The 14,921-nt window shown below is 38.7% G+C and overlaps 1 protein-coding gene across 2 annotated transcripts in view; it reads right to left on the bottom strand.

Moving 5' to 3' along the window:
• Nucleotides 1-5,786: 5,786 nt before the first annotated feature.
• Nucleotides 5,787-14,921, bottom strand: part of LOC149172693 (uncharacterized) — a 32,249-nt gene continuing 23,114 nt past the window's right edge. Inside the window, exons 3-6 of one of the 2 annotated variants that reach the window (XM_089424410.1) lie at nucleotides 9,284-9,623; nucleotides 8,877-9,075; nucleotides 8,471-8,740; nucleotides 5,787-8,268 (exon numbers count right to left, since the gene is read on the bottom strand). In XM_089424410.1, the coding sequence (XP_089280536.1) occupies nucleotides 5,928-8,268; nucleotides 8,471-8,740; nucleotides 8,877-9,075; nucleotides 9,284-9,485 (3,012 nt within the window). In that variant the 5' untranslated portion in view covers nucleotides 9,486-9,623 and the 3' untranslated portion in view covers nucleotides 5,787-5,927. The remainder of the gene's footprint in view (nucleotides 8,269-8,470; nucleotides 8,741-8,876; nucleotides 9,076-9,283; nucleotides 9,624-14,921) is intronic. The other variant, XM_089424409.1, reaches the window with a different exon arrangement.

Raw genomic sequence — 14,921 nt, 5'->3', positions numbered from 1 at the left:
AGTCCAAATTGCGGATGGGGGCACAATGAAATGTGAAGACCGCTGTGAAAATGTCAAACTTCAAATGGGGGATTATCAGTGGAAGACCCACATGTTTGCCATACACATGGGAGGGTGCAACATTGTCCTCGGTGCTGAATGGCTTCGCACTCTTGGGCCAATCACAATGGATTTCCAGGAGTTACATATGAGTTTTAAGCAGAACAACTCCACACATACCCTCCGTGGACTCCAGGCGGGAGCTCCCTCTATCATCAGCTCGCATAGGATGGAAAAATTGCTAAAAAAGGGCCATCATGAAGTTATAGCTCAATTTAATGCCATCCAGGCAGTCGAAACCAAGTCTCTGCTGATTCATCCTGAGATGCAACAAATTTTAAATAATCATCTGCCGGTCTTTGACAAGCCTCATGAGCTTCCACCCTCGAGAGGGGAACATGATCATAGCATCACCTTGGTTCCAGGGGCCCAACCCCCAAATGTGCGCCCATACAGATATCCGTTCACCCAAAAGAATGAAATAGAAAAAATAATCAAGGAACTTTTGGAAGCAGGTGTCATTCGTCCCAGCATTAGTCCTTATTCATCACCGGTGGTCATGGTGCTCAAGAAAGATGGGGAGTGGCGGATGTGTCCAGACTTCAGGGCCCTCAATAAGTTGACAGTCAAAGATAAATTTCCCATCCCGGTGGTTGACCATTTGCTGGATGAACTCAATGGGGCTGAATTCTTCACTAAGTTGGATCTTCGCTCGAGCTACCACCAAATTCACATGAAGGAAGTCGACATTCCAAACACTGCTTTCAGAACTCATGAAGGGCATTATGAGTTCCTGGTCATGCCATTCGGTCTTTGTAATGCCCCCTCTACTTTTCAGAGCCTTATGAACCACATTCTCAAACCATATCTCAGGAAATTTGTCCTTGTCTTCTTCGATGACATCCTCATCTATAGTTGCACTTGGGCCGCACATCTTCAGCATATAGATCTACTCTTGCAACTACTCCGCAAGCATAAATTATTTGTCAAGATGTCCAAGTGTTCGTTTGGCATGGAAGAAGTTGAGTATTTGGGCCACATTGTGGGGCGTGAAGGTGTCAAGGTGGACCCCAAAAAGATCCAGCCAATGCAGGATTGGCCTCAACCTAAGACCTTGAAGAGCTTGAGAGGTTTTTTGGGTCTCATCGGCTATTATCATAAATTTGTCCGCAACTATGGTCGCATAACAAAGCCCCTCACTCAACTCCTGAAGAAAAAATCATTCTTTTGGAATGAGGACGCACAACAGGCATTTACAGCTCTTAAAAATGCCATGTGTTCCACTCCAGTCTTAGCACTACCTGACTTCACCAAATCTTTTTTCATTGAATGTGATGCTTCGGGTACAGGTATTGGGGCGGTCTTAATGCAGGGAGGGCGACATTTGGCCTTCACAAGCCAACAATTAAGTGGGAGGAATCTGGGCCAATCTACCTACGAGAAGGAAATGATGGCCATCTTACATGCAGTAGAGACCTGGCGACCTTACTTATTGGGGCGACGTTTCCAAATCCGCACGGACCATCACAGTCTTAAATATTTTTTGGAGCAATGCCTATCCCCCCCACAACAAAATAAATGGCTCGCCAAAATGCTGGGATATGATTATGAGATCATTTACAAGAAAGGGCAAGACAATAGTGTAGCAGATGCATTATCTCGCTAATTTGAGGAGGAAAGTACTCTGCTAGCAATTTACCTCCCCATTCCAGAATGGATTGAAGAGGCTCGCAGGGAATGGTTTTCACATCCCGTGCTCTCCCAACTCATTTCTCAATTGCAGGTAGATCCAAATTCCACCAAGGGCTACTCGTGGCAGGATGAGATTCTTCGCTACAAGGACAGAGTCATAATATCACCAACATCCACCCTCAAAAGTTGCATTTTGGCAGAATTGCACTCATCCCCCATTGCAGGACATTCAGGCTTTCAGAAGACGTATGTCGCACCAGAAGATCATTTTTTTGGACGGACATGAAAAAGGACATCCTTACTTTCATAGCAGAATGCGATGTCTGTCAACGCCACAAAGGGGAGACCGTCAACACACCAAGCACATTACAACCGTTGCCCATCCCGGCATCAATTTGGATGGAGGTTTCTATGGATTTCATTACAGGTCTTCCAAAGTCAGGAAACAAGTCAGTCATCATGGTGGTTGTGGACAAACTTTCGAAGTATGCTCATTTATGCGCCCTACCCCACCTGTTTACACCGACTTTGGTCGCTCAATCTTGCATGGATCAGATCTTCAAATTGCATGGCATGCCCACTTCTATTGTGTCCGATCGCGACCCGATCTTCACCAGTAATTTTTGGCAGGAACTCTTCAGGCTACAAGGCACTCAACTAAAACTCATTACTTCCTATCATCCACAAATGGATGGTCAAACTGAAGCCGTCAACAAATGTCCGGAAACCTACCTTAGGTGTTTCACTTCAGAGAAGCAACATCTTTGGGTACAGTGGTTACCTCTGGCTGAATGGTGGTATAACACCAACTATCACGCCACCACCAAAATGACTCCCTATGAAGCAGTATATGGTCAACTCCCTCCTTCCCCTACTTCTTATATCAAGGGGTGCTCAAAGGTACAAGCGGTGGATCAACTCCTACAACACCGCGCAACCATGCTCGCCCATCTTAGAGAGAATATTCATCAAGCTCAAAACCGCATGAAGCAACATGGAGACCAACATCGCTCAAAGCACCAATTTCAAGAAGGGGATCAGGTCTTTTTGCGGCTACAACCCTATAAGCAAACATCACTCAAAGACAAGGGTTGTCAGAAACTATCTCCAAAATTCTACGGACCATATCAAATACTTCAGCGCATTGGAGAAGTGGCTTACAAGTTGGCTTTGCCACCTACTGCAAAAATCCATCTAGTTTTCCATGTCTCATGCCTCAAGAAAGTGATTGGGAACAATTGTAGAATTCAAACCAGTCTACCTGAATTGGACGAAGAAGGGTCAATCTGGCTCCAACCTGAACAGGTCCTAGACACACGAGACAGGCACCTGCGGGGCCGCATGATTAGGGAAGTCCTCGTCAAGTGGAAAAACACCTCTCCGGAAGATGCAACTTGGGAACCAGCCACTATTCTTCAGCAGTTTCCACAGCTTCAGCCTTGAGGACAAGGCTAGTCTTAAGGGGGAGGGCATGTTAGGGTCCCACCCTAACACCCTTATTTATGTAATGGGATCGAGTCATAGTTAAGAGTCAATAAAGCCCATATTAATAATTGTAAGTGGTTAACCCGCAATTAATGACGGGACCACAGTTAGTTGAAAATGGGCCATAGTATTAGATAGATGGTATTAATAAAACGCATGGTATTGATCCTTGGTATTGCATGTATGAGTCATATATAAAGGATAGAGACTCCCTGCGAGGAGCATTGTGTCTTATTTTTGTATCGAGCTCTGCTCTATTGGAGGTTGCCCCCTTCGAAGAGGCTAGTGAACATTGCTTTTTGAATAAAATATTTGTTGTTGTCTCTCTCTATTCTATGTTCTGGGTATCTTTCTTCGCATATTCTGTGTTTGGGTATCTTTTTGCAGGTTAAGAGCATAACAGTTAAATCAAGACCTTTTCTTTGTTGCATTATCAGCAATAGGGTCCCAACCTGAGACAATTTACAAAATCATAATAAAGAAGTTCCAAACTATGCATCTTATGTAAAGATGTCGGAGACTCTATCTCTTATATGTTCTTGTATTATCAATTTACTTTAAGCATATGGACAAAAATAGAATAGATTCTAGGATGTAATTTGGAATGGAGCAGTGACTCTTCTATTGAAGCCTCGAACTCTTGGTGGGATTCTTCAAATGATGAAGTTCACAAAAATATACCACCCCTTATCTGTTGGGCCATATGGTTATCCACAAACAAATTTACCTTTAGAGATTCTTCATCTACACTTGATATTATGTCCCCACAAATTTGTGCAATTTATGCTCTATTGCATTCTAGGGAGTCACACCATGTGCCTCGTTCTATTTTAGAAGAGATAATCGACCGTCACATTCCGTGGCCTTATTTTGACGGTGCATCCAATGAAGACGGTATCTGTGGGGGTGGTCTACTTCTTTTCTTCAATGATCAACATTTCCTAAAGTCGAAGATTTGTTTGGAAAGCTATCGACAATTATGCAAAGCTTCTCCCTTAAAATTCTTCTTTGTTAGGCTCTTGAGAAAAACTATAATTCTCTTGAAGACTTTTGGGGACTCCTTAAATGTTATCAATTGGTTTAATGCTACCCAAAGATGTTGCAATCACACATTGCTACCAGTTTTGGAGGATATCTTACAGTTGGAACAAGCATTTGTTTATATATCTTGTTCCCACATTTATATGGAACAAAAGCATGAAGAAAACTTACTATCTAAAGAGGGTAATAGAAAACCTTTGGGAATTTGGAAAATCTTACAACATTTAGATGGAGCGATCTAAGAATTCCAACATCAACCATTCACTAAAGGATAAATGTTGCTTTCTTGTTGTAGTCTTCTTGGGATTAAGTACTTTTATCATTGACTTCATATATGTCACTGGAGGATATCATATATCACTTAAGTTTTTGTTATGGCTATTCAACACATATCTATTTATATTATGATATTGGTATGGATAAGATCTATTTTTTGATGATATATCAATCTCATATGGTTAATGTGTTTTAAGCCCAATTCTTTTTTATTTTTCTAGTCAACGGGACAAAATAAAAAGTTAACGATTTTTTACTCGCGAAGAACAAAAAATTAAAAAACACAGCATTCCTTGTAGCATGGCTAAGAATACTTTTGAAAAATCTTGCACATGTAGAGAAGAAACTGACTTTTATTTTTGTGACAACAATTTAGCAGTTGCATTGTCAAACAACCATGTGTTTAACAACAAAATCAATAGCATTAACACTTTCTATGATCACTATGTTCACAAACATCAATAACGTCAACATATCTATTCAATTTTGTGGATCTAGAGATCAACTAGCAATATCTTCAGCAAATCATCTAGAAAATCTGTTTTTGAGTTTAGAGGCCACACCTAGGCATCAGTGATCCTCATGAATGTAATAATTGAAATTAAAAGAATGTGTTAAAATATCATCTCTCTAAATTATTTGGAAAATTGTTTGTGAGCTATGATAATTTCGAGAAAAAAAAACTTTTAAAACATATTAGTCCACATATTATTAAAAAATCACATTTCTCTTAAATATCTCTACCACCATTTGTGATTCCACATGTTACTTTATTGTAAAATCTACTCAATAATTAAATATACCAACAATGACAAGTGAATTTCCAATTACTTTCGTTCTCGCATGTGCTTATGAGTTTAACAACATTGTAAAGTTCTTATTCCTCAGATACCATCTAGTAAAAGTTTTTTTATTGTATCAAACTAACCTATAAATCTTCATAATCCTATTAAGAACTAAACTTTGAACTCAAAAATATTAGGTTCTTCTAATTTTATTAATAATTATTTTATGGAAACTGATTTTTGACTTTAGAACTCTTTACCATGGGCATCCATCAAAACAAAAAATAACGGCAAATTAACAAGCATCAAATCCATTATAGAAAAGAAACATAGAAACAACATGTCACCCTTCAGCATGCACATCAATAAAGAAAACAAAGTCAATTAACAAGACATCAAATCAACTATCAAGAAGGAACATATAAATAACATGTCACTAAAGCAAATAGAGATGCTCAGGAACTCAGCTACCAAAATGATACTCTGCTTAAAAGTAACTCATTAATATAGTTTATCGTTTTAATTGCAAGAGTGCTGTCCCAGAAAAGGTTATCAATATTTAAGGTATGTCGAAATTCACATCAACAACTTGCTGGGTTACGAGGCAGACTAAACCATACATTCGGCCTCGCTATTGTCTTGCCCATACTTGAAAGCTCCTTTTAGTCTAGCTCTACCTTTGTGAAGAACAGAAGACAGTACTGTTGGATGATAAAACATTTTCCTCCCGTTGGTAAGACCTTTCTGTTGCCATGCAATCTTGTTTCTTTGATTAACAACATCATGCTCCAATCTTAAACCTGCATCTAATTGGTTAGCAATTATTGTTTTTCCTCTGCAAGCTTGACAAATGGCCTCATCTCTCTGCCTCTGTAGTGCATGATTCTTTTCAAGTTCCTTGTGAGCGAATACCCTCGTTTGGTTTAATGCCATCTCCAAATATGTTTTCTCTGCTTCGGCAGACTTCCGTGCTTGCCTTTCAAATTCAAGTTCTGATAGGGCCTCCAAAAGTCTTGCATCTTTCTGCTTAACTGCATTTTCATTCAATCTCAAAACCTCAGCTAATTGTTTGGCAATCCTTTTATTTTCTTGCCAAGTTTCTTCATTTTGATGGAGTGCATCATTCCTTTCCCTAGATACTTCATCCAATTGTTTGGCAATGTTTGCTTTCTCTCTGCAAGCTTCTGCCAGTTGACAAAGAACCTCATCTCTTTTCCTCTTGAATTCATCACTTTTCTTGACTTCTCTGCTTAAAATCACCTTCAACTGATTTAGTGCTATCTCCAAACCTGCTTTTTCTGTTTGAGCAGCCTTTCTTGCTTGCTTTTCACCTTCAACCTCCAAGATAGGCTCCTTAAGTCGTGTCTGTTTTCTCTTAATTGCGTCTTCTTTCAAGTTTATGAATTCATCCAATTGTTTTGCAATCTGGTTTTCTGCCGACCAGGTCTCTGAGATTTGCTGGAGAGTGTCTTCTTGTTCCCTTGCAATTTCATCACTTCGATTGATTTCTTTATGTGCAACCATCTTCAAGTACTTCAATGAAATATCTGAGTTCGCCTTTCCAATTTCACCTGCAATCCTCACTTGTCTTTCACATTCAAGTTCAAAAATATCTCCCTTAATTTTTTTTGCAGATGTTCCAAAAGAAATGTTTGGCAATATGACTTGAATGACCATTAGCTCCTGTTTGTATAAAACGTATGGAGTCTTTGTAAAGAATGTCTCTATATCTGACTTTGCCATTTCACCTACTACCCTTTCTTGCATTTCAGATTCAGATTCCACAATATATGTCTTAATTTTTTCTGCATAGGCTTCAGCAGAAACATTCGGTGATACGACTTGAATGGCCATTAATCCCCTCCTATAGTGAATGTCTGGAATATATATTATGCGATTTAATGTCCTCTTGAAACCATATTTTTCTCTTTCAGCAACATTCTTTGCTTGTCTTTCAGACTCAAGCTCCAGAATAGGCTCCTTAATTATTGTCTCCCATTTTATAATTGCAAGTTCCCCTGAGTTTAATGCTTCATATAATTGTTCAGCAGATTTTGTTTCTACTCTCCATGTTTGTCTGTTTGGATGGAACATGTCATTCATTTCCCTTGGAGATTCCCCACTTTTTTTTATTTCTTCATATGAAATCATCTTCAAGCATTTAAATGAAGTCCCTAAATCCACCTTTTCCATTTCCCCTGCCATCCTTTCTTGACATTCAGATTCAGGTTCCAAAATATCCACCTTAAAGTTTTCTGCAGAGGCTGCAGTGGAAATGTTTGGCAATGTGGCCGTTAACTCCCCCACATAAAGAATGTCTGGACTGCTTCTAAAGATTTTCCTTGAATCTGCCTTTGCCATTTTACCTGCCACCATGGCATGACTTCCAAATTCAGGCTCAAAATTTTCCACCTCAAAATTTTCTAGACAGGCTTCAGAAGAAACATTTGGCAATACGGATTGTATTGTCATTAATTCCTGCTTGCAAATAATGTCTGGAATGGCCATTAACTGATTTGATGTCATCTCCAAACCTATGTTTTCTGCTTCAGCAGACTTGCTTGCTTGTATTTGAGATTCAAGATTCGAAATAGCCCTCTTACGGTATGCCCTTTTTCTCTTGATTGCAGCACCTTTCATGTTTATAGCTTCATCTGATTGTTCAGGAATCTTTGTTTCTACTCTCCATGTTTGGGCGTTGTAATGTGGGGTGTCATTCCTTTCCCTTGCAAATCGATCACTGCGGATAATTTCATCATTTGCAGGCATCTTAATGTAGTTAACTGAAGTTCCTGAATTTAGCTTTGTGATTTCACCTGGTGTCCTTGATTGCCTTTCATATTCAGGTTCCAAAATATCCTCATTAAAGCTTTCTGCCGAGGCTTCAGAAGAAACATTTGGCAATACAGCTGGAATGGCCATTAATTCGTTCTTGTAAAGAACGTCTGGACTGCAAAATGATATTTTCAGAACATAAGAAAACCATGTAATAATGCAGACTACTAAGGAAATTAACAAACACACAGCTTTATTGCAGGTAATTTTTACCCCAAGAAATGATAGTTCGAGAATCTAGGCAACCTACTTAAGAATGCAAACCTACAAAGGAAACAATCAAACACAGAACTTATTAAGTCTGACACAGAACTTACCCCAGGACAAACTTATAAGTCTGACACTTTCCCAAGAAGAATGTTTCACCGGCTTTGCACCCAGCTCCTCTTCTATTAGTATAGCCAGGGTAATCCGTTATTCTAAAGGGAACTGATCCTTTCAAAAGCAATCCAAATTCTTCTGCTTGTTTCACCAACTCCCACTTTTTATATGGACCATGGTCTTTGTGCGTAACATGAATTTCTCCAATTTCACCCAGCATAGTTCTCGCATTCTTGAAGAACATCTTCAAAAGGTGACGGTGCTTTCTGCTTAGAATGCCAAAACTCAGTGCATCAATTAGAACACTTTTTTATGCAAGTATGGCTACATGGGTCCAATCAAGAAAAAGAAAAATGCCCATTATTTTGTATGAAAAAGTCTTCAAGCCTTAAAAAAACGTACCTTATAACTTTTCCATCGTCTTCCTTTCCATAGAAGCCTGCATGAGGGAAGTTGTAGACAATTCTGTCGAATCTCGTCATTCTTATAATATGGTGTTTCTCCATTGTCGTTGCATCAACCCCATGCAATACCATTGCTCCAAGCCGATGCAAAACAGACAGTGTTTGATCGGCTGATTCATACAACTGTAGCACCTTCTCTGTACAGGGAGCACAGACATACATTGAAAAAACATGCAATATCATTGCTCCAAGCCTATCCAAAATTGACAGTGTTTGATGGGCTGATTCATACAACTGTAGGACTTTCTATGCATTGAGGGTACACATACATAAAGATAAACAGAATACAAGGAAACCAGCAGCAGCAAAACAAAACAGAGGACTTTTGGAGTAAAGATTTGAGACCTCTACTGTCGAGAGAAGTTGGAAACATGTTTTTCGCAGACCCAAACGCATTGGCCAGAGCTAAAGAAAATGAAAAGTCTCCCTCCCCAACTAGTAATATCTTATTAGAATTGCTGTAGTGCTTGATACGCCTCTTTAAAAGCGGTCGTCCCAACAGAGAGCTGGAGTCGTTAATATCTTGATGTTGCACAGCAAATTCCATATTTGAACACAGAGGGAATCCACAAAGGCTCTAGCAATTAATCCTCTGCCACGACAAGTCAATTATCTTAATGTTGCACAGAAAACTCCATATTTGAAACGTAATAGAGAATCCACAAAGACACTAGCAATTAATCCCCTGCCATAGCAAGTTAATTACAACATAATGTCAGGAGTAAATCATATCGAAATTCATTCTGAATTGTATATTCCGTGAAGCCATTAAAGCTCTGAATTGTATGTATTTTTATATGCTGTTGGCATCTGTATAAAAAAACAAAATAGATAGATATTAATAATTCTAACATATCTAGAGCCAAGTACACACGGATCAGTAATACCATGTCAAAAGGATGATTCATCATCATAGTACGTCTCCAGGACAATACGTCTAGATTAAGATCTCAACAAATATCAAAGTCTCTGAACAGTCCTCAGTTGATATAAGAAAATCATGACGAAATTAACGAGTGTAAAAGAGATCATGTTACTAAATCACCTTAATAAACTGGGATCATTTACCGTGTCAAGGTTGCTCCTTTAGATTCTTCCATAATTGCTGAGCCACCAGTTGCGTGTTAACAATTTTTAAAGAGTGGATCCGCTTTCATGTTATGTTCACAGAAAAAGGTATATATGCGAACATAGATGAAGCCTTCTGAAACTGCCTTGCTTGATCTTCTACTAAGACAGGTAGCTAATTGGTTCGCACCAATCATCCATTTTATAACCGAAGTGGAATCACCATGCATCTTAGTCCCATTATTCCTTTTCCCATAGGTATTCTAAATAGAGTTCAAAGTGCCATCATGTCTACATAATTGTTTGACCCATACTAGGGTTCAAAGTGCCATCATAGCAAATATTTGAAGATATGACTTGCTTTCCTATTGAACCTTGTTGAATTTTTTTAAGCCTAGATTATGTTTATATTCTTAAACAATTTGTTATGAAATAACTATGTTGTGCGTTATTTTTATCTATCAATAACTATGTTGTGCGTTATTTTTATCTATCAATATTATTCTATTCCTTCTTCTCCATTTGCTGCTACTCTTTAAATATTATTTTATGTGAAATACAAGGTTTGCTTATCACTCACCCTATAATAATTCCTTTGATCCTCTTTAGATTTTCACTATTCTAATATCACAATGATCTACTGCATATTATGTTTTCTCCACTTATTTTGAACCATTTCCTTGAACTCCACATCTTATGCCATCGAGATTGAATTTTCAGCACTGACTATTTTGGTAGAAACTACCCCATTTATAAAAGAATTGGAACATGATCAAATGCTACCCCACTTATAAAAGAATTGGAACATGGTCAAACGTGCCTCACGTCACTTATCTACGATATCATGCTTCCCAAAATATCAACTATTTTCTCTACAACTATGAGCTTGAATAATCTCTTTGAGACAGATCTATTCCTAGTCTTACTTTTCCTCCCATTAAAGTTCAAAGCTATAGGCTCAATATCACAAAAACCCATGTGATCAACCTTCCAGAGAAGGAAATCTACTAAGCAACCTATTCAATCAACTTCACCCGCTACCTCTGTTCTTGAGATAAAATTCATGTCCCTTGCGACTGGCACATTATACTTCCTTAATTCTACTCTTCCAAAGAAGCAATCGTAGAAAACATCTCTTGCCACGTATATTGAAAACATAAAAGCTTTATCTAACTCAGCATGAAACAATTACATAAACAGGTAGACTGAAGAAGAGAAATATTCCTTGTCTTGTACCAGTGTTACTTGGGAGTATGAGCAAAAGCGGGGAGCGGGAGCCGGAGCGAAAACGGGTGTGGGAGCGACATTTTCAAAACCTCCCGGTTTGGGAGCGAATCCCGGAGAGATTTTTTAAAAATATATATATATTTTTATTATTTTTATATTTTGATACATATATGTCAACAAAAACATGTAGAATGATGAATCAGATATAAAAAACATAAAAAAAAACATAGATTGACCATTGAACCATATCACATCAATCATCTAGAAGTTATAATCTTCATCAACCACGTCCACAAGTTAGTAACATACATATTACCACTGCAACATATTGAGTCTCGTGAATCATGATCATCAAATTCAATCTTAAAGTTTCAACTTCAAGCTTTCAAAATTGAAAATTCAATATATAACATTTATCATCATTGATCACCAAAGTTGTACTTGTAAGCTAAGTTTAACCATTACAAACTTGTAAGCTAAGTCTAAGTTATAACTATTAACATGAAATGAAATTTTATAAAATGAATTATAAATAATGAAATGAAATGAAACAACTTTAGTCTTTCACGAAGCATCATATTCATAATTCACAATCATTACCAATGAATTATAATTGCCAATTTCAAACTTCAAACTTTCATTGTCACAGTCATATATTGTTTACAAAAAATATCATTATGATATGAAAGAGTCAAGAGTCAAGAGTCAAGGACTCGAGACTCAACAATTATGAAAACTAATAGAAACTAGAAAAGACAAGTAAACTGTAAATCTATTATCTACTACTACATGTGGCCCTTGCCACGAGAGTCTCATGTATGAGCAGGTCGTGGTGGTCTTCTAGGAGTCTCCCGCACAGACCGACGACTAGAACTAGAAGGCACGTGCTCTCCACGTGAGGGCGTAGATGGAGGTGGCGATAGCAAAGGAACAAGACTCGGAACTCGAGTGCTGCTACTGGATGGTGGAAGTGGCATGGCTGCTACAGCTACTTCATCTTCATCCCTTATAAGTTCCTCTTCCAGTTCTTCAAGATGTATAGTGCCATCCTCCGAATTGTCATCCTCTCGGTGGTTGTCCCAAATTTTGTATGTTGGATCCTCATAAACCTGGTCACAATAATGACTCAACAACCTCAAGTTGTAGTGCACATAAACCAAGCTTTCTGCCTGGTCTTCATTGAGTCTGTTCTTTTCACATTATGTATAAAGTTGTAGGTGCTCCAACACCTCTGCAGAAGAAGTATTTACAACCTGTGATAGAAATTTTTTTTCCAATTTTGGCAAAAGTCCCTAGCCGCCATATGATTCCCACCATGCGAGAGAATCAAATATGTCTCTGTCTTCCATTGTCTTCCATTGCATGGAAGACACCAAACAAACCAGTGCCACTAAAGTATTTGCCTATTTCAAGGCGCACAGCTGCACATTCCTCCCTGTCAGGTATCAACTTTTCTAATGCATCCAAAAATTCTCTAGTTACCTCTTCATCTAAATGGGGTTTGGTCCTAACCCCATCCCCTCGTGCAGGTTGGCCCAACCAAGATGTAGAGTAGTATTTTGGCGTAAGGATATACGCCAAGCAATGTAGTGGAAGATTAAGTTTATTCCACGGTACACACACACAATCATGAATAAGTTTGTACAAGTCGGGATCATTGTTATGAACAATATCTTTTATTTGCCCCAACATGGTATCCATCTGCTCATACACCTCGCTAATCACTGGTTTATCTGCATCTGCAAACCAAATCATGTGATAAATGGGCTTGGTGAAATCCAATACTTGCCTCACACTTGACCGAAAATTACCATCAAGAGAAGCCTCCTCCACCAGTTCAAAACCTCACCTGTCAGCTGCATTTGTAGCCCTTTCCTTTAATACCTGCCAGTGTGGACTTGCTACCATGCTAACCAATGACTCTCTTACCTTCAAAAGGCGCCTGAAGGTGAGGTAATAGCTACCAAATCTAATCCTCGCAATCTTCAACAACTCCAATCTTGAGTGACTACGGAAAAGGCCATGGGTATTGCTATGATTTGTAAAAAAAATTATCATTTGTTTGCCATTCTTGTACAAATCACCAATCCATTTGTATTGTTCATTTTTGTTCTTAACAACATCATGCATCAAAAGGTTCAATGTGTGAACCAAACACCCAAACCAAAATATGTTGGGGTATTTATCCTCAATAGTTGCTCTCGCTGCCTTACAGTTAGGAGCATTATCAGTGATGACTTAGATGACATTGTATGGCCCAATACGGTCAATTGTTTCAAGTAATGCTTCTGCAATGTTGATGCCGGTCTTGCACTTCTCTGAGTAATCATATGCATTTAGAAAGATGGCACCACTAACAGACACAACAAGAACACTTATCAATGGCTTGCCTTTTACATTTGTCCATCCATCAGATACAATGGACACCCCATGGTCAGTGCAAAAACTTGTCATTCTATTCAAAGAATGTGATATTTTTTATTTTTCATGATCAAGTCCAACGGTTCTTACCTTGTCATACCCAAGGCTCTTGTATCCTTTAGGGGCATCATTTATGGCAGAAACCATTTCGTGCCAATAAGGTGAGCGAAGAACATTGAATGGTATCCCACATGCATAGAGAAACTTGTAAATTGTTGAATCCACATCATTCCTACACCCCTCATCAAGGAAATCTCATATGGTTCTATGCCTTGAAGGTGTTGACCCTATGTCTCCGTATCCACTGCCTTGGGAGGATGTTAAAGGAGTTCTTTGTGCTTGTGATTGTGAGCTTGGTTCAAAGAAACCCCCTGATTTTTTAGATTTGTATTGGGCTTCCTCCTCTTCTCTTATGTATTTGGCTCTATCTGTTGCTGACACAGCTACACAAGTTTTGATTCCTATTTGTTTATCTCCATCCCATGGTCTTTTCCCACAGAGGTGTTTTCTAGCACGGGTGTATGAACCTATGTAATTATTGTTGCAATGGGGGCAATGAAATTTAGTGGTTCCACCCGCTTTCCCTGCTTCAAGCCTGCAATGGGGTTTGGTCTTGTTTAGTTTTTTGAGAGTCATGTTCACCCTCCTCCAGCTCCTCCTCACCGAGGTTTTCATCAAATCCACTTTGTCCCCCTTCTTCATCCCCCTTTTCATTTTGACCCATCCTTTTCCCACTCTCTAGCACCATAATAACCAGAAAAGGGACCAAGAAGAAAAAAATGCCAAGAAATATAACGAGGTCCATGATGTTTGAAATTTGTAGTTTTGAATCTGCAAAATCTAATAGGAATGGGAATGAGAAAATTAAAAATGTATTTACTATTTACTATTTATTAATTTTATTTATTTAGATTCATCATTCATTACTCTAGTGTCTAGAAATAAGTTATAACTTTACTAACCTACTAAATTACTAAGTTACTAACCTCCTTGCAAGCTTGCTCCTTGCTCCTTAGCGCTCGCTTCTTGCTCCTCCTCGCTCCTTTGCACAAGCTCCTTAGCTCTCCTCCAACTCTCTCAAGTCACAATGACATAAAAATTCCCTCCAAGCCCTTATATAACCAAAAAAAAATTTAGAACAATTTTTTTCACATCTGGATTTTTTTTCCGCACTTTTCGCTCCCGGCAGTAGTGCGCATCGCTCCGAGAGCGATCGGGAGCAATCGCTCCTGGGCTTTATTTTTCGCTGCTCCGAGAGCAACGCTCC

Source organism: Pinus tabuliformis, chromosome 4_2 (genome assembly GCF_031772625.1).
Source record: "Pinus tabuliformis cultivar Carrire ecotype Pingquan chromosome 4_2, CPIR1, whole genome shotgun sequence".
Lineage (NCBI taxonomy): Eukaryota > Viridiplantae > Streptophyta > Pinopsida > Pinales > Pinaceae > Pinus > Pinus tabuliformis.
Note: the sequence above shows the minus strand (reverse complement) of the source record. Positions and strands in the feature narration are given on the sequence as shown.